This window comes from Barbus barbus (assembly GCF_936440315.1).
Source record: "Barbus barbus genome assembly, chromosome: 40".
In the NCBI taxonomy this organism is placed as follows: domain Eukaryota; kingdom Metazoa; phylum Chordata; class Actinopteri; order Cypriniformes; family Cyprinidae; genus Barbus; species Barbus barbus.
The window spans coordinates 6,925,541-6,953,454 of NC_136718.1; the positions used below are offsets into that span (position 1 = coordinate 6,925,541).

The 27,914-nt window shown below is 37.5% G+C and overlaps 1 protein-coding gene across 1 annotated transcript; it reads left to right on the forward strand.

Annotated features, from left to right (window-relative positions):
- Window positions 1–4,063: 4,063 nt before the first annotated feature.
- rbm38 (RNA binding motif protein 38) lies at window positions 4,064–26,873 on the forward strand. Its single transcript, XM_079400437.1, has 4 exons — window positions 4,064–4,667; window positions 9,285–9,408; window positions 12,992–13,046; window positions 24,982–26,873. Exons 1-4 carry the CDS (start codon window positions 4,458–4,460, stop codon window positions 25,295–25,297), a joined length of 705 nt encoding a protein of 234 aa, XP_079256563.1. The 5' UTR covers window positions 4,064–4,457; the 3' UTR covers window positions 25,298–26,873.
- The last annotated feature ends 1,041 nt before the right edge of the window (window positions 26,874–27,914 follow it).

The following is a 27,914-nucleotide window of genomic DNA, read 5'->3' on the forward strand; positions in this document are numbered from 1 at the left end:
AAAAAAAATATATAATAATAATAATTTTGATAACATGGTGGAATCACTGTACGTTTTATCAGGGTTGAAGCAAAATCTATCTAATAAAATGATATCTATCTAATATCTTTTAATAAGTATTATGTAAATCTAATTACAAATTGTAATCTACATGCCAGAGGACTAGTAACAATTCAGCCAGGCCTCACTTGATTATGGTCCAGTACTAAACAAGTCAGCAATACTCTACAACAAACACGGGGGTTAAAGTCATTGGATAGAGACATTTGTCTGCAGACAAAGGGTCTTTCAGTCCCTTTCAGGTTTGAGGGGTGTGAATAACTGCAGGTCGCAGTCTTTGAGGCTGGAGAGGGTGTGAGGTTTCCATCAGAGCTCAACACCAAGGCCTTAATACTTAGCAAAGATATGCTAATAAAGTCACTTCTACGTCTCGCTCTTAGTTATTCTCAATAAATTCGCCAGCAGTCTTACTGTGTACTGGACGTATAACCTCTCAAGATGTTTCACTTGTGCTGTCCGTCTTCAAGAGCACTGAGGTCAAACTCCACTGTAAGACACAATTGCTGAGGCAGAAGCGAGGAGCTGAATGCAGCACAATGCTGTGGAGCCTGTCTACGCCTCGCTCTGACTTGCACCATTGTTGCTGTGGCGTATTAGACAGATAGATGTGTTGGGACACTGGCTTTTGCCATTGTGGGTGAAGTTTATTCTGATGTATAGAGGGGAAGAGATGTAAACGTACAGCAAAAGCTATGTTAAAAAGATGAAAAAATGAAAATGCTGTCATCATTTTACTCACAGTCTCTCCAAACCTGTAGGATTTTTTTTTTTTTCTCAAAACGGGGTCCAAAAGAATATTTTTCACGACATGGATATTAATGGATTATGACAGAATTTTTAGTGTTGATTGAACAATGCCTTTAAGATTTAAAAGTAAAAATTTTTTTATTAAATCAGTGAATTGCAGCTGGTTTTAATCCAGATGATACATTTTTAATATATTTGTGAAAAAAAAAAATATATATGATTTTGCAGTGATGTTTTTGTTAAATGTCATAATTCCGATAACTGAATGTACTTCATTGTTTTCTTTTTTATAAGCAATGGACATGCCTTTTTTTTAGTTTGTGATTAAATTTGTACTTATTCATAGCCTATTTTAATTATTTTTATACTTACAAATAGCAATTTCCAGTAAAAAAATAAAATTACGTTTATACGTTTAATATTTAATTTCATTTCATTTATACACGCAAACATGAAATGAATGAAATTCTATTCGTTTTCGTGACTTTTCCAGGTTTATAAAAACATCCCTTTCAAAATTCTACATTTTCAAAAATTAAAACAATTAAAAAATCTGTTTTAAGTGAAATCAAGCTGAAATACAATAACAATCTATATACTGGATTAAAAAAGGAATTTACAAAATTAGAAATGTGACCAACTAACTGAAATAAAATACATTTAAGCACTTAAGATATTAAACAAAAACGTAAAAATAAATATTAAAAAAAATTTAAATGTCAAAAGCACAAAACTGAAACATGAAATATAATTCAATATATTAATATAGTACTTAAATAATACAATAAATAACACTGTTGTTTTGCCAAAAAGGAACTGCATACATCCCAACAAGATTATTTCATTATATAGCATTGTTTTTCTTTCTGTCTGAACAGACATGAAACCATCTCACAACTCACCAGCAGAGAAAACATCTTCCTGATATCTCAAGAGTGTTTGCATATCTATCTTTAAACTTTTGTTCCTTTTTCTTTGATCGCCCACCCCTTCAGACTTGCAGGCTGCAGGCGTGAGAAACTTTTCCCTCACTAGCCTTCGGGACAGAGCTGTAGTTCCTGTGAGCAGCGTGTCAGGGGTGTTAATGTTCCCACATAAGGCTGCACTGTAAATTTAAATGACAGTATGTAAGTGACTGACAGACTGGTGTTGAGTTCTTTGATGCTGATCCCTTGATCAAGCATTTGAAACTGTCACCTAGCACATGAAGAAACTATGCATATGTCCCTGGCACAAAAAGGTCACAAAATCTGGGTCTATGTACCTTCCAAAATCTACATTCATAAATCAACTGTAATAATCATTTCTTGTTTTCTGTGTGGATGTTACAGGTTTGCTCCTCCTGCGTTAGCTTGCTGCTGGCGGGTCACTGCCTGCATTCACTTGTGGCTGGAAGGTCACCTGCTGGCACAGACCGCTGGCAAATCACCTCCTGAGCCGCTACTGTACGCACCCCCGCTGCTGCCACCAGCCAGGCCAAGACTGAGTTAAATCTGCTCCAGTACTGAGATTAGTGTCACACCTATCATAGCCTGATTAACAGGCCAGCCTTTGGCCATTTTCAGATTATCTGCACTGACCGATAACTGTGCCCAAATACCTGATATCCTGGGGAGTAGTCCCCCTTGTGACAGTTTCAAAATATACACACTCAAAAAAAATATTTAAGCCTAAATGCATTTAAAATTTCCATCAATTTGCATTACACAGTTTTAACATGAACTGATTAACTTTATGTGATGTATATATGTCAGATGTAGCAGGTAATATTTCTGTAATATTACTAATAAACAGAATGTGTTTTAGATACACGTGCAATATAATATATAGGCTATATAATGTAATAAATGAATACATATTATAATATTATGCCCTCATTTATAAGTCGCTTTGGATAAAAGAGTCTGGTAAATGACTAAATGTAAATGTAATGTGTGTGTATATATATATATATATATACTATTATTGCAATAACCAGATTTATATATTTATCATCAATAAATATATCATTTATTTACAACTTATACATTTTAATTAATAGCTAGCCATATTTTATCAGTTTAAATGTCATTTTCACCATTAACAGATTTACGCTGGTTCAAGCCATTTGAATAAATGTATTTTTTTTAAATATGATTATTTAAATCAAATCAAACAGATGCAAATAGCTAATAATAAACAATGCCATGATTTTTTGTAAGTGCAGAAATTTTACCTTTTTTATTTATGACTGACAAATATGCATTTATTTTTATTTTTATTTTTTTTTTTTTTTTTTCGTGACGTATTGTCAAGTATGGTGACCCATACTCGAAATTGGTGCTCTGCGTTTAACCCATCCAAGTGCACACACACAGCAGTGAGTAGTGAACAAATGCACACACACACACACACACACACACACCGTGAACACACACCCGGAGCAGTGGGCAGCCATGCTGCGGCGCCCGGGGAGCAATTGGGGGTTCGGTGCCTTGCTCAAGGGCACCTCAGTCGTGGTATTGAGGGTGGAGAGAGCGCTGGACATTCCCTCCCCCCACCTACAATTCCTGCCGGCCGGGGGCTCGAACTCGCAACCTTTCGATTACGAGTCCGACTCTCTAACCATTAGGCCACGACTTCCCGTTTAGTTTATCAGATTATGTTAAAACTATTTAAAATGGATGTAAATCTTATAATGAATTCAAATGACATAAATCTTAAATTTAAGCCTAAATATTTTTTGAGCACAGACCAGCTTTTCCATGAATAATTGCATATTTGCTTTCAAATACACGATACATGATTTTTATTTTTGGGGGGAGGGTAAATATTTAGTAAATATTTGTTAAATGTTCATTTAATTTCCACGCTTTTATATGCAAAACACAGACAATCGGTGGAAAGGCTTCTAACAAAAATACAAAATAGTGCTTGAGTGAAAATATAATAAATCTGAAAAATGATTCATTCCAATATTAATTTATATTCACGTCACGATTCAAGAAACAGACTTTGAATGCCAGATTTTCAAAGTGATACAGCCCTTGTGAAAATTAACCATGGTTATACACTATAAATAAAACCAAAATACCATAGTTAAATCATGGTAACCACAAATTAACCATGGAATTTGTAGTAAAAAATATGGATATACAAATGGTAATCAACCAAAAACAAACATAATCACACGTTTACTATAATAAAACCATGGTTAATTTTCATGAAGGAGTGGCTAATATAGACTATGGGTCATTTTTCAATGGATAAATCTGTTGGTAGCTGCAAAAATAAATACTAATGCAGTAGTCTGCCATCAAAAGCATACGCAAGACTCAAAGCCAGAGTTTCCTCGGAGTCCCAGAACAAAGACAGGTGCAGTTTGGAGACGAGGTGAGGAGGCAGAGGAAGGGTGAGCGTCACAGATAGGAGGGGTGCATTGGATGTGGAGGCAGGAAGGTGTCGAGCTGCTGTAGCTGAGAGAGAGTCAGTCACCTGCAGACACTGCTTCTCGGATCATGGACTAGTGACGGAGAGCCAAAGCACCATCTACCTCGCTGCCTTCGCAACCACTGTAGAGTAGCTTAAGAGTCGGTCGTTATTTATGTTTATTTATAGTTATTTATAACGCGCGCGTTTCGTATCTACATTGCACTGAATTTGGCGTCCCGATGCTTTTACATCAGTTCGTGAATGGGACGTTGGAAACGATGTATCCCAGTATTCAGAAAGACACGACTTTCACCAAGATCTTCGTCGGAGGTTTGCCGTATCACACCACGGACGCGTCGCTGCGGAAACACTTCGAGACTTTCGGCGACATCGATGAAGCCGTGGTGATAACGGACCGGCAGACGGGCAAATCCAGAGGATACGGCTTTGTGAGTAAAACATACCGTGCGTTAATTGTTTTCATATACATCTCTATAGGCGAAGAACAATACCGTTACTTTGTTTTTGATGGTTTTTACTCTGTAGGCTATCTACTAAGTTATTTGTGCAACGTTTAAGTAGTTTGCCTCTATCACAGAAGTTTTAAAAACACAATTGATCGTACAAAGAATAACAAACGCGACAGCTGTTGTGGACATGAGCGCGGTATTCGATTCTTCAGCGAATTGTTCTTGAGAGTCGGATCGTTAACAAAACTACTGAACTATTTGTTCTCCAGTCAACTGACTCACTGAACCGAGCAGCGTAAATATATGTAAGTGAGCTGAGCTCATATTTTATTGACTTATGACAAAAAGTAACTTGAATAGCAGAAATGTTGCAAATATGTTTGTCCTAGTCTTTTGTATGATAGCTTTTTATTAACACGCATACAAAATAGAGCTGGTTTTAATATTATAACAAGGGACCGTGTTTATATAAATGTAATGTAATGTAATTAAAAAAATATAATGTAAATATAAAAATATAAAATCTTTCTTTAAACCGGTTCTTTTTTCGCGAACTGTTCAAAAGAATCGATTCGCAGAAGTGTGTCGAACTTCACTTGAATGAATCGCTCGTGCTCTTGCGGTCTCCAGGTGAAATGCAATCGTCGCGTGCCGCTGCCGCACGTCTTTGTTACAGTTGTGAAGAACAAAAGCCAGTAGATGTACAGTAGAGACTCCTTTGATTTGCCTTAAAGCATATGCTAGTCACAAGTGATGGTCTGTATGCTTACTATGAGCCTATTTAATAGGCCTAAATGTTTTTCCGCCTAGTCCGATTTAGTGCTGAAGGATCTTAAATGTAATCCTTAGATATTGCGAGCTTTTCAGAAGCACAATATGCTCTTGCATCGCATTGCTCCACAAGTGTGTGCGAGTGTGATGTTGAGAGTCACATGTGGGACCATAAGTGGATTATTTCTAAAATAGCATGTCATCAATTATCTTCTTAGCCTCTTGGATGAAGTTTGAAAGCAGGGTCTCAGATTTCTGCGAAGTGGCCTCTTTTAAATACTTCTTTTAAGCATTGTGTGGTCCGGTCCAAGGGTTTATCTGCTGTGATATGCTGCAAGGCCAACCTCTGCTCACTTAATAAGGAGGTTATGAGGGGCCCAGAGGAACGGCCCTAATGAGTGTTCAGCCAAACACATCTGACTGCGTTTATAATATCAAATGAGTGGCTTTCCCTGTATTTTCATAATTTTGCTTTCACTGGACCTCTTTGCATCGGCTATCGTGTGATAACATGGTAAAGTGATGTTATCAAATGGTAATATCATGGTACTTTGATATATATGCATTAAAAGAACACCATGGTACATATGAAATCACACCCTTTATTATGGAATAAATACTGTAATAAAATAATTTATTAATTTACTGTAAATCAGCTTTAAAGAATTTACGAATTGTAAGAAAGAAAGTCTAAATTGTGAGATAAAACCTTTTTATTTTTTTCATTCTGTGGCGGAAGCAGGCTTGATTACGTGTTAATGGTTCTAAATTAGAATATATTTTTACATTTTTTGGTTTTGGGATGAGTATGATCTGCACGTGTTGACAGGTTTTTTGAGTTTCGCTCGCATAGATATCTTTTTCACGCCTAGCGTCTGTGTTCACTGGTACAGAACTGTATCGTGGTTTGCCTTCAAAAGCTGTTGGAAAGCACAGATAAAGGCCGCAGAGTTTCACTTCATGCTTTTTTTTTTTTTTTTTTTTTTTTTTTGGTACGTCATCTGCCAAGGTGTAAACATGCACATTAGATAAACCGAAGCAGGCGGTGGGGGGTCTGGAGGGAGAAGGAAATAAAAAAAAAACGTACAAGAGGGTGACAAATTTTGGTGGCTTTGTCGTAAATGATAGTCTTTAATATCCTGGCTGATATACTCCCTGTGTGGGAGGCCTCGTCTTAATAGCTGAATTCTGGAATAAGAAAAAGAGGGAGGGTTACCAGAAGAGTTCCCAGAAGATTACAACACAACCCTAATGTTTTCCTAACACGCTCACTGAGGCTTGTCGCCTCGTTTACTAGCCTGGTTTTGTGACTACTGAGATAATAACATGGTCGCAGCTGTGTGTATGTGTGCTTGTTTTGTTCATGTTCAGTCTGAGACACTCTCCACACAAGGGCACTACAGAAACGAAGCGTACACTCTGGTGTTTACCTGACAGAAACCAGATCCCATGAATTCTCCTCCTAACCGCTCACTGCTCTGGCTGTCTTTCTCGTTCCACCAGCCCTGGGGAACACAGCTGCCACTGGGTCTCCATAGGGTGGGGCATTTGTGTGTGTGTGTGTGTGTGTGTGTGTGTAGCCATGAGTAGCTCAGACCTAATATTGCAATACACTGGAAGAGCATTTGTCACAGAGAGCCGAGCTGTGAAAACAAGTCAGCAGTTGAGGCTGCATAACCGCTTCACAGAAATAACCATAAACCCCTTTAAGCAAACTGGCATGGTATTAATGCCATGCTTATATTGTTAGATTTGTTTTAAGATGAAAACCCAAACTTAAATGGGTTAAAAAGACTCATTTTTGACCACATAAACTGTATAAATTGATCAGCTGATAAGAGGAACTGCATTGTGTAAAATACTGGTCAATCATGTTTCAGTTTATTATTGCACAGTTTTATGAAATCATTGCAAATAGGTTATTCTTTATTCTTAACTTAAGAATGACATAATATTTGTCAGTGTATAATATCCATGAGCTGAATTGAGTGGGTTTGTAAATTTGGGGAGAAATGGCAAAGTGAACATGAAGATTGGGAATGAAAAATAAACTTTTCCGTTGCAAATAAATAAATAAATATTTTATTAGACGAGTTTAGGTTTATTATCAGGGGCTTTTCCTTCAATGCAGTTTCTCCTCAAAATATTGGATGAGAAAAAAAACATTTGTTGTACAAAATATAACTTTAAAAAGTGTATAAATCACTAATTTTTCTGAAGAAACTTTGTCCAGTAGCGACACCAGCAGGTAAAGATACAGCGAGAGTCGGTACTCTCTTGCCTCCCCTGAGCCCATTAAGTTTTAACAGACCGACTAAAGCATGTGATGAGTTTGTTGGGGGGTAATTGAGAATGAATGAGGGAAAGTCACGTGAGAGGAGGCAATGCCTCCATCGCAATATGATGACTGGTTTGGCTGTGATTGGTCCATGCAATAAATCCTGCTCTTGTGTTTGTGTGCATTCGCAAATCAGTCTGAATGAACAATATGATGGTGTTAATGGGAAGACTAATTTGAAAAAGTATGTAAACAACTCACACACTTAGATATAACCACTTAATTACATGAGATGAGACTTAAAATGAGACAAAATGAGACTTAAAATAGCATGGAAACATGATCTGTGGGAGTAATCAGCTTGGTGGAATTTGAAGTAAATCTCTGTGTTTGTGACCAATATTTACAGAGCTTTGATAGAATAAAGAAAAAAGTATATTTAGAATTGTTTTGTTTTTTTCTGATAGTGTAAGTAATGTTTATTTTAATGAATTTGCATTTGATTAAAAAAAAAAAACTTTGAGGAATTTGCCTCCTTATTTCAGAACACCACTGCATAAAAATGATACACATATATATATATATATATATATATATATAAAAATAGAGAGAGAGAGAAATTGAGATTACCCTAAATCTCAGAAACTGTAAAATTTGAATTTTTTTATTACATTCAAGTAGATGTGATTCATCTGTGAATATGAACGCGATATTTCGTAGCTTGTCAGTGATCTACGGCTCTGTGTATTAAATGCCGCTCCATCTGAAAGCACGTGATGGAGATTTACTACTAATCACAGAACCGGCTTTACTGACGAGATGCACATGCGATTTATCGTGCAGCCCATCATTCAGGTAGAGTAAATCATGCAGAAGAAATTGTATATTGTTTTACTAAGCATAACAGACATGACGATCACTCTGTGCTGTTACTGATTTTACATATGAAGGAGGTGTTTCTAAAAGGCACAGTGGAGTGTACGTTTACACAACAGCAATTGTACTAAAAACTGAAAACTTTTTCCTTCTTTTTAAAAAGTTGTGCATACAGACGACAATGTTGTCAAAATTATGCCCGTTTACACAAATCTGAGAAAATGGCTAAAAATGGTGTATTTTCATGCCAGGCCAGTAGGTGGCGACATACGAAGAAAGTCTTATCTTCTGTGCACAAACCTATAGACTGAACACATGATACAATTTGCAATGTTGACACTGTTTTCACAAATTCACACTGAGAAGATAATGGTATTGTTTTCAAAAGCATGCGCTTTGAAACGGTTTTAAAAAGTTTGCATTTTCAGGCTCCCAAAACGCCGTTGTCATGTAAATGAACAGGCAAAATGCACACAGTTTTCATTTGAAAATAACGTCATGTAAATTCCCCCCAAGCTTATAATACGGTCATATAGAATTATAAAAAAAATAATAATGTTTGCAGTTTGCCAAAAAAGTGGAAAAAATGTATGAAATGGCTCAGCAAATAGCCACAAAAATCACACTCATTCATAATGCGTCTGTACTTCATTTTTCTCTTTCTTCTTCAGGTCACTATGATAGATAAAAGTGCAGCTGAGAGAGCTTGTAAAGATCCCAACCCTATTATTGATGGACGCAAAGCTAATGTCAACCTGGCATACCTCGGGGCCAAACCACGGAGCCCACTGACAGGTAAATACCAGACACAAGCTTTAAACTTACTCAAAATAGGGTACTTATCTTTTAAATCCTATAGTTATCTATTGTTCTGTCACTTTCAAAGGCGAAGTGTGTAATTTAAGCACCACAGAAATGCAAAAATAATGACTGTTTTCAAACAGGTTTTCTCACCATTCCCCCATCTGCCCTTGGTCTGTCAAACAAATAAGTCTGTCCCAAAATCAGATAATGTTCTGGTGGGGATGTTCAAACAAACACAACAGTGTTTTGAAAGTGGGTCATTCTGTTTATTCAATTCTGATGTGATTAATAAATGATACACTTCCCCTTTAAGAATTCTAAAGTTGTTTGAAGTTTTTTTGCCCTTATATGGAAAAGCAATTGTTGCAGCTTTTTCTTGTTGACACGTTCGCTGTGGATGATTCATACTGGCAAAAATTGATGTATGTTTTTATCATATCATGCTCTCTGCATCATAATAATTTTTTGTACTCTAACACACAACTCTCTGTGGCTGCCACACACACAGTATCACACTTATTTTAACGGGTTGTTTGATGGGTTAAGCCTGTCAATAATTTACTGCCATCCTACATTTGCATCTATGCATGTGTGTGAATGCACTGGCAGAAGTGATATATGTTCAGTCAGCACGTCTGTCCAACTTTGCATTTCTGTGTGTGTGTGTTTTATGTCAGAAAGAGGAAGGGTACTGTGGAGGGAACCTAAAGCATGTACGCCTGTCCTAACACACCATATTCACTCAGGAAAAGTGGATATTTTGGCCCCTGCTCTTGTTCTGGTCCAAACATGTTTGAAACGGCAGTCCTGTATCACTCTCTCTCTCTCTCTTCTGCCGTTGTAGCCATCGTCACATGACTCACGCCTCGGTTTAGTTGGTGTTTTTTTCAGGGTTACATGTTACTCTGGGAAACATATTGTTCAAGCACGTTTTAGTTCAAGAGTGAATGACAAATAAGGATCATTAAAAGAAGAAATCTTATTACAAAAAAAAATCGAAATAAAATACAATGCCAAGTTCTTAAAAACATATTAAATAATATACAAGTCATATTAAATAATATACTTTTTATTATTATTAAAAATTATTATTATTTATATTTTAGTCTTAGTGATTTTAGTAATTTAACTTATTTTGCTAATTTATATTTCAAAATTTTTGTTAAAGGTTTTTTTAAGCTCAATTGTTTGATATATGTTCTATTTCAATGATAACCAAGATCATAAAATAAAAAAATCAAACTAAGTTCTTAACAATTTTAAAAAGTAAAACAATATGTATATATTATTAGTCATATATTATTTCTGTTTTAGTTGTAGTCATTTCTAGTATTTCAAATTATTTATTTCAGTTAGTTCGTAGTTCAGTTAGTTAAATGATTTTTATAATGAATATTTTCAGTTATATTATTTACTATTTTTAAAAATTAAATTATTTTATATATATTATATTATATATTCCTAATTTAATAACTAATAATAGTTATTAAATAATAGCTAATAGTTTTAGTTAACACATATTCATTATACAATGATTTGCAGATTAATATTTTTGCTAATTATAATAATAATTAAAAAACTATATATACAAATTATGCCAAAGCTATACTGGTCCCGAAGCCTTTTCCACAATAATTTCAGGCTATTAATACCAGTAATTCCAGGTTATTAATAGAATTAATACATTATTTGTATTATTATTTATTAAAATATTTGGACCACCTATACATTTTTGATAAAGATTTCAAAAATAAAAACATGCAGTCATTTTCTGTATTTGAATAACACTGCTCCACCATACACAGAAATGAATGTTACGTCATTGAACTATGTATAATGAACATAAAACTGAGAGGTTTTTTTTTTTTTTTTTGATTGACAAAAAAGACAAGTTGAATTATGTTCAGCATAAGGTTTGTGTAAAGGGTAAAGTGTGCTTATGCAAATACTGCAGTGCTGCAGAAGAGGCTGTTGAGCGTGCCGGTCGTGTGTGTGTGTGTGCGTGTGTGCTGAATGGTCATCCAGGCGAGAGATGTTTCTGATCTGTGTCCGCGCAGATACACTGTTACGCTGCAGAATAGACAGCCTGGAGTTTTTCACATGAGTGACTTCATGAGCGCATACAGACAGGACGAGAGGAAAGAGAAAAAACAAAAACAAAAGTGCATATTGGGTGAATGGAGAGAATGAGTGCCAATTAAAACCTAAAGAGTGTGCGGTTGTGGAGGACACAGAATTGCAAATGTGCATCATGAATGTCAAACACAAGGCAAGCAGAAAACTGGAGAATGAATGACTCAGTTGAGAGCAAATGTCCAGAGATGATAGTCAAATAATTATGTAGCGTTTGTCATCTGTTCCATTAAATTTCTGCTGCTTAACAACCATAAACTTAATTTATTGCCAAGATGTCTTAAAGGGTGTTCTGGGTTCAAAATGTTAAATGAAGCTCTGTCGACAGCATTGAATCATCCCTTAAGATTGTAACAAACAAAAAGCACATGTACAGTACTGGACGTAAAATAGTCTGTGTGGCAAAACTTTCTAAAGGGTTTAAAAGCAGAAATTTGCAGCTTGTATTTTTGTACTTATTAATGGTCAACCGATATGGATTTTTTAACGGCTGATCTTAGGAAGCAGGGTAGCCAGTGGCCGATGACCGATGTCCGATAACATCAGGCCAAGGGACCACCAATGAAAATTAGCTTTTGAGCTGACTTTGGTGCATTTACATTCATAAATGTTGATTAATGTACACTGACTCTTTTTTTAAATTAAATTAATCAGAAAATGTATTTTAAAGATTTTTTTTTAATGCTGCAATGAAATGTATATATTTTACATATTTAATTAAATAATTTGAAAATGGTTCAATATGAAAAAATTTGAACTTGATAAAAAAAAAAAAAAAAAAATTATACACACAGTTTACTTTGTTTTTCCTTTCTGTCTGTCTAATTACTTTTAATAAACATATTTAATTTAATAGATTTATAATAGACGTTCTCATGGATGCCAAAATAAATCTTTCTGACACTTGACCAAACCGAAAATCTAATCGGCCAATGCCAATAATTAATACATTTGCCTTGGTGTATTAATATTAATATTGTGATAATATCCATTTTTCCATATAAAATGAGTTATTTTCCCTATAAAGCTCAATAAATCATGCTTTTAGTAATGGAACCGTTTCAGGCAGATGAATTTCTGGTTATGTTGTTTATAACAACCCCTTTGTGTTCTGTCCTTGGGTTTTATGTGGTCGTATTTTGAACGGATGGAATAGTTTCATGATAACACGTATAATAATTAGGTTTTGTGGCTATATTTTCCAAATTGTGTGTATTTTAACATGCCTTGCAATATACTGTAAAAAAAAAAAAAAAAGTTGTTTCAACTTAAAATAATTTGTTACCCGCTGCCTTAAAACACATTCTTCTTTTGGGCGCCACAAAATAAAGTCAGTCATATAGGTTTGGGATGAAATTAAACTCATAATTTCCTCGCCCTCATTTCTGGGTGAACTCTCAGAAGCAGATTTCAATCTCTTGTTTTGCTCTTGTTGTCACAGGATACTCGACTGGAGTACAGCAGGTTCAGCCAGCCCTGATCCAGAGGCAGTATGGGTAAGCATATCTTCTCATTCTGCTAATGTCAGGGGTGAGGGAATAACATGAAATCCTAGCACAACCCCTCAGAAACAGTCCTGTCAAAACTGCAGTTTCGTTTAGCCCAAAACTGTCAGTTATTCTTAACAATCAGGCTTCTTCCTCTCACACATCCCGTCTCTGCTCGTCTCACTCAGATCTGAGAACACGAGCGTGAACGTTAGCGCAGCTTTTCCTCAGTATTTGTTGTTATGTGTTTACAGTAGTCTGCGGTTTATTTTCATCTCTCCTTCCCAAATTCTCTCTCATACTCTCACTCGGTCTTGGTTTCTCTCTTTTTACTCTCTTCCTCTTTCTGTGTTTCCCTCTTGGTATCTTTCTGACAGCGTTTCTCTTTCTTTTACTTTCTCGACTCTCTGTCTCTCTTCCCTATCCTGTTTGACCTGTTTGTCTGTCAGTTAGGTCACCACCTGCCTCAAGTCTGCTAACCAGCCAGGTGTTATGCAAAACAAACCTTCGTCTCTCTCTTTCTTTGTCTCTTTGTCTCTTTCTTGTTCCCTATCAAACCCACACATACTAACCAACATCTGAATCATAGTTTACATATATTTCAATTAAATAGTTCATTAAAAATATATCACTGTTTACTCACCCTCATGTTATACCAAACCCGTTGTTTTTTCTACACAAAGGTAGATCTTACGTCAGAAGTACTACTTTTATGATTGTTATGATTTAAGGTTCTCAAAAAAGCTTTTTGGAGCATAACAAATTTCTATGGAAAATATAATCTTGTATTTATGGTCTAAGATGCATAATTTCTTGAAGTTGCTCAATTTTAATTGTCAGTTAATATAATAATATACACTACTGTTTGGGCTTGGTAAGATTTTGTATGTTTTTGAAAGAAGTGACTTATGCTCAACAATGTAAAATAGTTAATATACAGTAAAATAGCAATATTATTAGTAATTTGGAAAGAGGGAAAGGGAAGTGGTGTGTGGCCTGAAGTGGATGCTAAAGGCCTGATTAAAGAGATACTACAGCCAAAAATTTAAATTCTGTCATCATTTAATCACCCTCATGTCATTCCATATAGTGACGCATACTCGGAATTTGTGCTCTGCATTTAACCCATCCAAGTGTACTCACACACAGTAGTGAATATACACCTGGAGCAGTGGGCAGCGGCGCCCGGGGAGCAGTTGGGGGTTCGGTGCCTTGCTCAAGGGTCTCATCATGATATTGAGGGTGGAGAGTGTGTTGGTTATTCACTCCCCCACCTACAATCCCTGCCGGACCTGAGACTCGAACCCACAACCTTGGGGTTACAAGTCCGACTCTCTATCCATTAGGCCACGACTGCCTTAATTTGGGCTAAATTTATGATTATGACTTGTATGGTACTTTTTTGTGCTGTTTTGAGCTTGACAACTTTCATTGGATAAAAAGAGGTGCAAAAATGTTAGAATATATCAATTTTTAATTATTATTAACAATCATAACAGTAACAATAATGAATACACTACAAAAGCCTGGGTTCAGGACACATTAAAATTATTAATAAAAGACATATTGTTGTAAATGTTTATATATATATATATATATATATATATATATATATATATATATATATATATATATATATATATATATATATATATATATATATATATATATATATATATATATATATATATATATATATATATATATATATATATATATATTCTGCAAAGTATTAAAAAAACCCTGAAAAAATATGCATCATGGTTTCCACAAAAATATTAAGCAGCACAACTCTTTGCAATATTGATCATAATGAAAAAAAGTTTCTTGAGCAGCAAATCTGAATATGACAATGATTTCTAATTATTGACTGTATGACTGAAACATAGTCAATATTTAATTTGTTGATCATAAAATGAAATACAAATACAGTTTTACAGATGTGAATCTGGTTGTAGAATGAGGTTATAACTCTTGTAAATAAGCGACCACTGCGTACAGAGTGAGATTTAGCTTTTAGAAGAGGAGCGAGTGCTGTATTTTGTGTACATAGCCTGTATGTTAAAGGGTCTTGTCCATATCTGTGGGGGTCTCTATTTAAACTCACTAGCTTTTGTTTGAACAGGTGTCCTGTACCCATTGTGGGTCTGAATGCATTGTCAGTTAATAGTGCTACTGATCATTAACCCTAATCATGAACTTCCTCTTTGAGACTGCCAATGCTAATAATGAGAAACGCATTAGAGGTGAACTTAACACCACTACAGTAATGGCCAGCAGACTGCAAACAAACAGACCTACAACATTATGTTAGCTAAAGGCTATTTGAACATGCTAACATAATGCTTATGCTAAACGCATAAGGCCTGATTAAAGAGATACTACAGCCAAAAATTTAAATTCTGTCATCATTTAATCACCCTCATGTCATTCCAAAACTGTAACTTTGTGTATTGTTGAGGTACACAAACAGACTTCATTGGCTTTCATTGTATGGACAATGAATGAGACATTTTTCATACATATTTGGAAAGACATAAGGAGTAAATGATGGATTTAAATTTTTCAATGAACTGTATCTTCAAGGTAACTTAAGAGATTGTCTGTTCTGATTAGGATCAGTATTGGCTCTGAACAAAGCATCCATTGTCAGTTTTTCTATATATGAGGTGCGCATTGGGTTATCACTGCTCAGTTAGCTTGCTTAGTGTGTAGCATGTCCTCGTTGAGAGGAAGACGCTCCTGGCACTGTCACCATCTGTTGGCTGGCATTAGAGGGATTTCTCCCATCTGGGGAGTCGGGTGTTAGTGTTGGGGCTTCCTGAGGTAGGAGGCTTTATCAGGGTGCTAGAGATGAGGATTACGAGAGCGGAGGGTGCCGCTAACAAACCCCCTGTGGTTGGGTGTTTGCCAGGAGTTCTGCCTGATGAAACAGCACAATGAGGATCAAACTACTTGAGCATCTCAGATACACATAGACGCTCGTGTCTCTCCCACAACATCAGCTTGTCGTGCCTCGAGCTGAATATATGTTCACTGTCATCTGACCTTTATCACTTGGTGGCAACATTCACACCACTCTACCAGCGAGCAGCCATGTGACATTGTTGATAATCTAGTATTAATAATATTTCATGATTCATCATATGTATTGATTCATACAATATAGGAAGGAAAGAAAAATGTTTTTGTAAGTAGTCTCTTTTGCTCACCTACAGCTGCATTTATTTGATCAAAAATACAGTAAAAACAGCAATACTGTAAAATATTAATACAATTTAAAATAACTGTTTTCTTTTTGAATATATTTTAAAATGTAATTTATTTCTGTGATCAAAGCTTAATTTTCAGCATCATTACACCAGTCTTCAGTGTCACATGATCCTTCAGAAATCATTCTAATATACTGATTTGCTGCTCAGGAAAAGTTCATGTTATCAGTGTTGAACAGTTGTGCTGTTTCATATATTTATGGAAACTTTGATGAATTTGGATTCTTTGAAGAATTTGGATTTTCTGATGAATAGAAAGTTTAAAATCAAAACATTTGTTAGAAATAGAAATCGTTTTGATCAATTTCTTGCTATGCAAGTCATAATTGTGAGATAAAAAGCAGACCTGCCAACCTGTACGCATTTTGCGTAGTGGGCACGCATTTTGACCTCAAAGTACGCGGGTACGATTTGTCACTTTAAACTACGCAAAAACCTGGTGACGCCTTTGTGCACGCACAAAGCAATCAAGCAACAGCAATGAAAGAGCGCTGAGTTCATTCCCCATCTAGCAAGTGCGATGACTGACAAATGCGTAGACCTATCATTAAAAAGAGGCTACAAATAGACAGCAAAACAAAATCCCGCTCGGTCTCGTACCTTTTTTACTCCCGCCGTCTGATTTCTTAAAAGAGGACAGTACACACGGTACTTACAACTAAGGTAAACGGGTCGGAGTGGATGTGGAAAGTTAAAATATTGAGTTGCGTTAACTTAATCCTCTGAAGTCGACGTGATGGCATTGATATTCTAGACGAACTGTGAATAGAATAAAAGCACACATTCATATTCAGTCAGATCTGCTGCGGTTTATTTGTGTTCATATAGCTGCACTCACTGAACAGCGTCCTAATATTAGGGCTTTTAGTCCAAAAAAGTGCACATACTTGGATAAATACTGATATATTTGCACTAGAGCTTCGCCCGTGTCTAATAAACCTTTAAAAAAGTCTTACCGGAACATTCACATCTGCGTTCAGCTGCTGACACAGAGTTACCATGTTTGGGTAACAGCTTCACAGTCTTTTCAACTACACAGTATTATTTCTGTATTACAGTCATTCATAAGTTAATAGTTCAGATATAAACACTGATGTTTATGGTAGCGATCAAAATAAACCTTTTGAAAGTTAACTGGCGCTTCAAATAACGTTTGTGTCGATTTGTGTCGAGAACGCTTACAAGGCTGTACCCCGCCCCCACCTCGGGTACTCGGACCACATCACTGTTATGCTAATCCCAGCATATAGACCACTTCTCAAACTCGCCAAACCGGTTCAAAAGCAGATCACAGTATGGCCAGACAATGCCACCTCAGCACAACAGGACTGCTTCCAGGACACAGACTGGAACATGTTTAAAGAGGCAGCCACCTACAACAACCACACAGACCTCCATGAGTACACTGAAACTGTGACTGCTTACATCAAAAAGTGCACTGATGATGTGAAAGTCACCAAGACCATCACCACACGTGCAAACCAGAAGCCATGGATGACAGCAGAGGTGCGTGGGCTGCTAAAGACCAGAGATGAAGCATTCAGATCAGGAGATAAAGCAGCCCTCAAAAGAGCAAGAGCCAATCTGTCCTGTGGCATCAAAAATGCAAAACAGTCATATGCTCAAAAAATCAACAATCACTTCACAGACAGCAGAGACACACGGAGTCTGTGGCAAGCCATTCAGACCATCACTGACTACAAGCCCCCGCCACAGGCCTGTGATGAGGACACATCCCTCCCCGATGCACTCAACCACTTTTATTCACGGTTTGAAATGCAGAATGACACACCTGCACAAAAACTGCCCACACCTCCCAACGACCGGGCGCTCTGTCTGTCTCCAGCCGACGTAAGGAAGACCCTATCTAGGATTAACCCACGCAAGGCTGCGGGTCCTGACAACATACCTGGCCATGTTCTGAGAGACTGTGCTGCACAGCTAACAGATGTCCTAACAGATATCTTCAATACCTCGCTGAGCCAGGCAGTCGTCCCCACATGTTTCAAATCCACAACAATCATACCGGTACCAAAGAAATCACCTGTGTCCTGTCTAAATGACTACCGTCCCATAGCACTGACTCCAATCATGATGAAGTGCTTTGAGAGGCTAGTCATGCATAACATCAAAACCAGCCTCCCCAACACACTCGACCCGCTCCAGTTTGCATACCGTCCAAACCGCTCTACGGACGATGCAATTTCCTCCACCCTCCACCTGGCTCTTACCCACCTAGAAAATAAAGACTCCTATGTTAGAAGGCTGTTCATTGACTTCAGCTCGGCATTCAACACAATAATCCCACAACAGCTCATAAATAAACTAAACCTGCTGGGCCTTAACAATTCCCTGTGTAATTGGATCCTGGACTTTCTAACCGGAAGACCTCAGTCAGTCCGTGTCAGCCACAACACCTCGAGCACTACCACACTGAGCACAGGTGCCCCACAAGGCTGTGTGCTCAGCCCGCTGCTCTTCACACTGCTGACCCACGACTGCACTGCCAAGTTCAGCTCCAACCACATCATCAAGTTTGCTGATGACACAACAGTGGTAGGTCTCATCAGCAACAACGATGAAACGCACTACAGAGAGGAAGTGGCAGAGCTGGCTGAATGGTGTGGCACTAACAATCTGTCCCTCAATGTGGAGAAGACAAAGGAGGTTGTGATGGACTTCAGAAGAAACTCCGTTGACCACCCCCCACTGACCATCGACAGCTCGACTGTGGAGAGAGTCAGCAGCACTAAATTCCTGGGGGTGCACATCACAGAGGATCTCACCTGGACCACCAACACCATGTCACTCTCCAAAAAGGCACAACAGCGCCTACACTTTCTCCGCCGGCTGAAAAGAACAAGTCTCCCTCCACCCATCCTCACCACATTCTACAGAGGCACCATTGAGTGTGTGCTGACCTGCTGCATCACTATCTGGTACAGGAACTGCAGTGCTGCTGACCGCAAGACCCTCCAGCGGACAGTGAATACAGCTGCAAAGATCATCGGTGCCCCTCTCCCCTCCATCCTGGACATTTTCCTTACCCGATGCTCCAGCAAAACTAACAGCATCGTGAAGGACTCCACCCATCCCTCCCACAGTTTCTTCCAGCTCCTACCATCAGGAAGACGGTACCGGAGCATCAGAGCCCGCTCCGCCAGACTGCTCAACAGCTTTTTCCCCCAGGCTGTGAGAGCCCTGAACTCAAACCACCCCGCCCCCCTCTGAAACCCCATGCAAACCCCTACCTCCTGAAACTTGGACCACCCCCCATCCTTACCACACCAAAGAAAAAACTGTATGGAACTTTTTTGTGCAATTCGAAGTGTGCTACACACAGGTGAGTGGGCCTGTACAAACCACCTGTAGTAACACACTCTCCTCTATGTGCACTAGACACTTTACACTATGTGCACTATGGACACTACACACACTGCTGCGTGTACACAATCCCACAAAAGACTCAGCAATATATGTATGTTTACATGCTCATGCACTAAAAATCATCCTGCACTGTTCCCCAACCAGCTGCTTGACTCAAAATGTTTCTCCTTGCACGTGTACAGTATTTATGAAGCATTCGTAAAGTTTGTATTTTTTATCTTTTATTTTTAGTTTGTATAGGGTAAATACTTATATATAGTATACTTAATAGTTAAAATCTGTCAGTAGGTTAGTTGTGTATAGGTTTATAGTGTTTTTTACTTTGAGTGTACTTTACTTTACTTACATTGTTGTATGTCTGTATTTATGTAGCAAGCACGACATTTCGTTCCACTGTATGTCCCCACATGTAGCGGAATGACAATAAAGCTCGAAAATAGGCTGTGAAAAGTGACTTAAAAATGTATTTGTGATTGAATCAAGAGATTAGTTTAAAAACGCGGATTTATCCAGTAAAGAAACAAGTGAAGTATTTATGAGTGAGACATTAAATCATTCATTCAAACCACTTTTTCATAATTTTAATATGAACTAAATATATTATAAATACATATTCATTTAAATGTTTAATGATTCGTTCAAATTAAACACTTTTAAATAGACTGCAGCAATGGTATTTTGTCACACATTATTTTGTTTCGTGATCTCTGTTTGAGACAAAAAAATCGTGATTCTCAATTTATCCAGAATCGTGCAGACCTTTGGTAAATATCTAACATGAATAATCCATGAATTATCCTAACACTACATAATTTTCAAGCTAGTTTGCCTATTCATCAGGTATTTAAATTGGCAAAGTAGTGTAAAGTTATGTGCTCGGTGACAGAAAAGTGTGTGTGTGTTCATGCCTTGCTGCTAAAAAAAAAAGCATGACATCAGATGAGGACACTGACAGGGAGAGAGAGAGCAGCAGACCTAAAAAGAAACCAAAAAGAGTCCATGCCTCACAGCAGTTCCTCACAAAATATGATATATCCTATATGATATATATGATATATCCTAAAAATTTATATATAAAAAATTCAAAGGTTGGCAGGTCTGAAAAAGTCACGATTACCTTTTTTATTCAGTGGCAGAAACAGGCATTCATGCATTGCTAAATAAAAGTAATTTCTTTCAATTTTTTTTTATTCTCTGGGTAGAAAGAAAAAAATATAATTTTTTGCACATTTGCTGTTTTTAGGGTTATGCATATTCATTTCGGACAGCTGTGAATCTCTGTGCCCTACAATGTCACACAAGCTCTCATTTTAGCAGCGCTACATTTAGTTACAGTGACGTGACAAGGGTGGCCCTCTCCCAAATCGCCCCCTTCACTAATTCATCAGTAATTTAGTGATTGCACTGTTTTTTTCTGTGTTTGCCTGGTAAGATATGACCTTTAAAATCCCCTCTGTCTCTCTGTCTTTTCATGCCTCTGCCCCACACCCAACAGCTGGGGCTGCTAAAAGTGATATTCTGCTCTGGGCATGACAGCACGACCTAAGATCATTCGTCCTTCCTCTTTGTCGTCATAATTTGCTCTCCCTTCCGCATCTCTTCATCTCTTTTTGTGCTTCTGCTCTTTGTCGCTCTCATGCACAGAAGAAAAGGCTTCCTGCATCCCCACATCAACATAACCACCTAAATAAATTACAGATAAACACTCAAACATACTAAAATATCACAGATATTGTGTTTTAACACTGATAAAAACACGTACGCTGCAAAACCTAGTGAGCTGTCTGCAGACACAGCATTTAAAGTCACAATGAAATCATATTGAATGTCAAGAAGAGCCGTTTTCCAAAATGGAAACACTCACTTGACTTTCAAGTCATAGTTCACCCAAAAAAGAAAATTCTGTCATTAATTACTCACCCTCATGTCGTTCCAAACCCATAAGACCTTCGTTCACCTTCAGAACACAAGATATTTTGGATGAAATCCGCCAGCTCTCTTACCCTCCATAGACAGCAACACAGCTGACACATTCAAGGCCCTGAAACGTAATAAGGACATTGTGGAACGTGGTAGTTCCCTTGATGTTTATGGAGGGTCAGAAAGCTCGTGGATTTCATCAAAATGATCTTAATTTGTGTTCTGAAGATGAGCATCTTACGGGTTTGGAACGACATGAGGGTGAGTAAAGAATGACAGAATTAAACAACACTCGCATGTAACCGGTTGCTGAGTTATGCTGAGTTCATTTGAAGCGCTTAACATAAAGCATGTCTCATGTTTAGGGCATTGTGGATCAGCAACTTTGTGTCCTCCGTTAATTTTCAGATGCATTTGCAAAAGTTTCTCACACACAGATGTTCTGTACATACAGTAATTAAAACAGTACTGCATTTGTTTGATATTTGTGTGACAAACCAAAAGACCTGTATAGAAAATGTTGTTCACACTATTTATGGGGCATGCAGTGTTTCAAATCAGGCTACATTTACGTTAATATACCTGTTTTCACAGTCCACACTATTCAATAAGAATACGGCATTTTCAAATGTATGCACTGGGGAAAGCATTTTCAAAAACTCTGTGTTCACCATATCAGTGTGGACAGAAGGCAAAAACGCAGAGAAAAAAAGATGTGTTTTCAAATGTATCCACATTAGTGTACATGTTGTCTCAGTCACTAATGAGGTTACAACTTCGTTAGCAAGCAGTGGTTCTCAATCAAGTCCTGCACTCCACGTTTTCGATGTCCTCCTTATTTAACAGTTGCAAAGTATGAGAAGATCGTGCAAGTTCTTTTCCTCTGTATTGACAAACATCTGAGTGAAACAGATTATCAAAAATGAAAAATAAAAATGGGGACTTGGTTTTGTCCATCGGATGATTGGATGGAAGCATATGAGCTTGTTGAATGTGCGGTCAAAAAATTAAGAAAACATGCACAAACATGCATAATTTTCACAAAAACATAAGATAGGGTGAATTTTAATTATTTTTTAAATCATGTCAACCCAATAAGTTTATCTAAGGGTTAGAAGGCTGTCTACAGGTAGCACAGAGCTAAAGACACACTCATTTCCAACTAATTTTGTAGCAATCAGTTGGCCTTATTTTGTCAGTCCTCACACCCTTGTCAGCTTTGGTCTTTTTTATTTTGCCTTGTCTCTCTCTCCTCCTCCTTGTCTCTCTCAATCCCTCCGTTTCCCTGTCTGCATTAGTGTTTGCTAGGATGAATAGGGTCAGTAAGGACGACAGACTCAGTTGATTTGCCTACTCCACAAAGCCTCTGTCAGACCCTATAAATCATCCTTCAGCCCAGGACGCCAGCAAGGGACTGGCAGACGAGTGACACTGCGGCTGTGTGTGTGTGTGTGTGTGTGTGTGTGTGTAAGGGGAAGTGTATGCTGCTGCAGATGTGTGAGTGTGTATGAGGATGTTGCCAGCTTGGTGTTTTCAATATTTTGAGCTCAGTGTCGGTGGCCCCTCTAGGTTCCTCTTTGTTTTTGAGGGAGGCTCATGGGTGTGAGCTGTGGGTAGCAGCCTCCGGTCTCTCTTTCTGTCTCTGTAGTGGTTCAGTTTGCTGTGATGTTGGCTATGATATCATCAGGCAGAAACTCATGAGAAATATTAATGAGGTCAGTGAGCAGGTCAGTTAGAAGAGCTGCACTTATAATAATACACCATGTTTATTCATGTTACAGTTACATTACACTGATGTTCAAAATTTTGGGTCAGTACGGTGTAACAAGTAACAAGGATGTATCATATAAATCAAAAGTGACAGTAAAGACATAATGTTACAAACAATTTCCATTTCAAATAAATACTGTTCTTTTGAGCTTTGTTCATCAGAGAATCTTGAAAAACATGTATCACAGTTTGCACAAAAATATTAAGCAGCACTGTTTTCAGCATTGATCATAATAAGAAATGTTTTGTTTAAAAGAAAACTTTCAAGGACTAAATCCTTAGTCCTAGGTTAAAAAAAAAGTTTTCTTCGTAAGAAACTTGAACTTTCTGTAGAAGTTCACTATGATACAAATATTTTAATTGTCAGTAAGTACTAGGGATGCAACAATACAGTTAGTCCACGGTTCAATACGTACCTTGGTTTTTAACCACGGTTTTCGGTTCGGTTCGGATAGCTTGGCACATCAGAGTTTTTTTGCAACAGATTAACAACAGAAAACTTGTGTTAACCTCTGTACACTGAGAAAAGCATTGATTATTATATGTCTGCTTAATATTTATTTTGAGAGAGATTTTTACCCAAAATAGGATGGATTGGCAATTATTGAGCGCTATAAACACATGTAATGTGTGTTTCATTCATACTGGACGCCAGAGGGCATTCTCACACAGAAACTCAACATATGTATCACAGAAGTAACAGTGATGAGGTTCCAGGAAAGCCCTGATATGAATAAAGGCATTGCTATAGCTGTAACTGAATAAAAGGAAGATATAACATTAAACATTTTGAATGATGAAATGTAAAGACAATAAACACTTGCATGTGACAATATATGGTTTATCTGTGTTCTTCAAGCCATCTCGGGTATTTTATAGTTAGTAGAATGTGGACTATCAAAATAAAGTGTGTGTAACCTGTTTATGTCTTGATTCATTTTCAATGCTTAAACCATCAAACTTTTATTTTGATAAGAAAAAAAAAGCAGAGACCCTAAGGCTTCTCTTCTGTTGATGAGACGGTGACTGCAAATTCACGTTAAAGTAACTCAAACTCAGAGCAGACGCAGCGATGCAGTTTGTGTGGAGCAGCATTTACTGTGAACCGAGCCGATCTGAGACATTGCAAACACCAAATCATGAGCTGCTCGTGTGTAAATTAACACAGTGCCGTGCTTCACTCTGAAACACGCAGCACATATATTTAAAGGATTAGTTCACCCAAAAATGAAAATTAGTCTGTGTTTTACTCACCCTTGAGGCGTCCTAGGTGTATATGACTTTCTTCTTTCAGATGAATCCAGTGGGAGTTATATTAAAAATTGTACTGGCTCTTCTAAGCGTTATCATTGCAGTGGGAGGGTGTTTCTGTTCAACAGTCCACAAGACGTCAAATAAAGTGCGTGCATCCATATAAAACGTGCCTCATAAGGCTAATTTTCATTTTTGGGTGAACTAACCCTTTAATTAACCAAATTGCAGCCTTTGCGATCTGATAATTGCACTAAGCCATATCGAGATTTCAGTTTTTATTTACAATAATCCTGCAGCCCTAGATAATAGTTAACTCTCTCTCTGTGTGTTTGTCTTCGCAGACTAAGCCAGCCGTATGTTTACCCTCAGGCCTTCCTGCAGCCCAGTCTGGTTCTGCCCGCACAGGTCACCTCCAGCGCCACGACCCCTTACCTAGACTTCAACACTGCCTACACTCAATACGCCTCCTCGGCCTTCGAGCAGTATCCCTACGCCCCCTCGCCAGGCTTCCTGAGCTACATGTACCCTCCAGGCACCCCCGGGCCCTCCTCCGCCCCAAACACCCCCGTCCCCACAGCCCTCCCCTCCATCGGAGGCGCCCCCAGTGCAGCCTTCATCCAGATCCCTCCTCATCAGCTCCATGCAGACCGCCTGTAGATCAGGCCACAGGGACCCACAGAGTACGCTGATACTGCACTAGAACATCATCATTTTGGGACAGGGAACTGTGACAACATCAGCCTGAGAGTGGGGTCGAATACAAAAGGGCTTCAAGTTATTCTGCTTTTCATCAACCCTAAGTTTATGGACTTTTACTCTGACTGGTTACTCTTTATGATTTATAATGATATATTATGGTAGAAGATGTTGAATAACCAATATTAGATGAATAAATGGCGGATTGCAGGGTAATGCAGAAGGATCCAATGAATTGAGAATAAACGAGAGGTTATACACACACAACTGTTCAAAAGTTTGGGGTCGGTAAGATTTTCGAATGTTTTTGAAAGACGTCGCTTATGCTCACCAAGCCTGCATTTATTTAATTAAAAATACAGGGGGAAAATATTGTGAAATATTATTACAGTTTAAATAACTGTTTTCTATCTTAATGTGTTTTAAAATGTAATTTATTTCTATGATGCAAAGCTGAATTTTCAGCATCATTACTCCAGTCTTCAGTTTCACATGATCCTTCAGAAATCATTCTAATATACTGATTTTCTGCTCAAGAAACATTTCTAAATATTATTATCAATGTTGAAAACAGTTGTGCTGCCTAACAGCAAGTTATTTCAAATACAAGTTTTTTATAAAAATATAAATGTCTTCGCTTTCACTTTCTATCAATTTAATGCGTCCTTGCTGAATAAAAGTATTAATTTCTTTAAAAAAAAATAAAGTTCCTGACCCCAAACGTATGAATGGTAGTGTGTATATATGCGGCTAACAATGACAGGTTTTTAAGGTTGGATGGTGTGCATCTCTGCAGGAATATCTGTTAAGCACAAAGCCTTAGAGACTTCTCCAGTTTTTGTTTTGTTTTTTATTTTCATTTTATATAGCTGTTCTTAGGACACAAATGTGCTTCCCTCTATCTGAGCGAAAATATGTGAATTTTTTAACCAGACTTTTTCCAAGAATAGATAACTTTTCTAGAAATGTAGCATTGCAAAGGATTTGTAATTCTGCTTATCACCTCTGTCAAATGTCTCTTCCATCCCTGTAGTTCCTTTCCTCAAGATTCCTCGCAATCTTAAATAGCTCCACATAGATTGTAACGACATTAATCCAGCATTCAGTAACACACGGATTCAAGATGCGCTGCAGCTCCCCTGTGAATAATCATGAGGAAATACATTGAGTATTAATCATATTCTAATTCTGTTTCATCTGTGATGCTTTTTAGACTCAGTTTTGGTCTGCTAAAAGGACAAATGAAAGAGTATTGTGACAAATGTCAGTGGTTGCTTTTGGTATCGCTCCACGAATGACACTACAGGACAAAATGCCAACAGGAACATGCAGAAAAACTTGAGAAAAGTCTTGATCGATGAAACGTTTGGACAGCACAAGAGGACATATTGCCAGGACAATCGGTTTGTTTTCACAAGAACAGTGTTGCCATTAATCTGCCCTGAGACACTCAACTCAAAATATGAAAATACCTTACAGTGAAAGCCATAAGTCCAGAACATGCAAAACAAGTAATAAAGTCAATTTGCAAAAACTGACCATCACTTATGTGGTTATTTAGAAGTCTGTGTGTGTTTTACTACAGTCTAACCTTTTTTTTTGCAACCCTGACGATGCATTATTAGATGATTCATATGATTATATTATACTGTCATTTTGTCTGTTTTACACTTGTCAGTTGAGTTTGTTTTTCTTCTTTGGAACTTGTTTTGTTTCTGCCAACAAATTTATTGAGAAACACGGAAGTATACATGTGCTTACAATGAATAACCGAAGGCAGTTTAACAACCATTTATGGCTGCTTCAATGGAAGTGCTGGAGTGAATCCAAGAGTTCATGGACGAGCATACAAACCTATGCAAATGAAGGCAATGAAGGGCATTAGTGCTTTATGCAGGGCTTAATATATTTTTGTGAGTAGGCAAACTATCACTATAGAAACTACTGGAAGTTGTATGCATGAGGCCTCAGACCTCAATCCAAATGAGCACCTGTGAACGACTTTACAAACAGACAGACCTCCTCCAACTAAATGAAACGTTTATGCACTGTGTGTGATATTCCCATTATATTCTGCAGATGTGTTTTTTCTTTCTTTCTTTTTTTTGGACAGTTCAGGATCATAGGAGTTTTTCTTGCGCATTTTTACATTTAGCATACATGTGCACATATTGTTTGCTCTTTGTTGATGGTTTCAAGATGGCGGCGCTGTGAGACATCAGGTAGCCTACACACAAACAACATTAAAATACGTGTGTATATTCTTTATAGTGTAAAGTTTTCGAGACTGCAAATAATGTCCTGAATTATTGATTATTGTACTAATTTTGACATCTAGGCAATTTGGAAAACATAGTTTTGTTAAATCTCGAGTAGCCTGTAAGTCATGTGCGAGATTTCAAGGCAAAATAAAGAGACTGAAAAGGAAAATGGAAGTGAAGGTGCAGGTCAGGAGATAACTTTTAATTATTTTGCATGTCTCCAGCCTAAGGATCTAAACCTTTTTATGTGATGGCCACCTGCTAAAAAAAACAATAGAAGCCCAATAGAAACCATCACAGAAATTCCAATGGTTTCC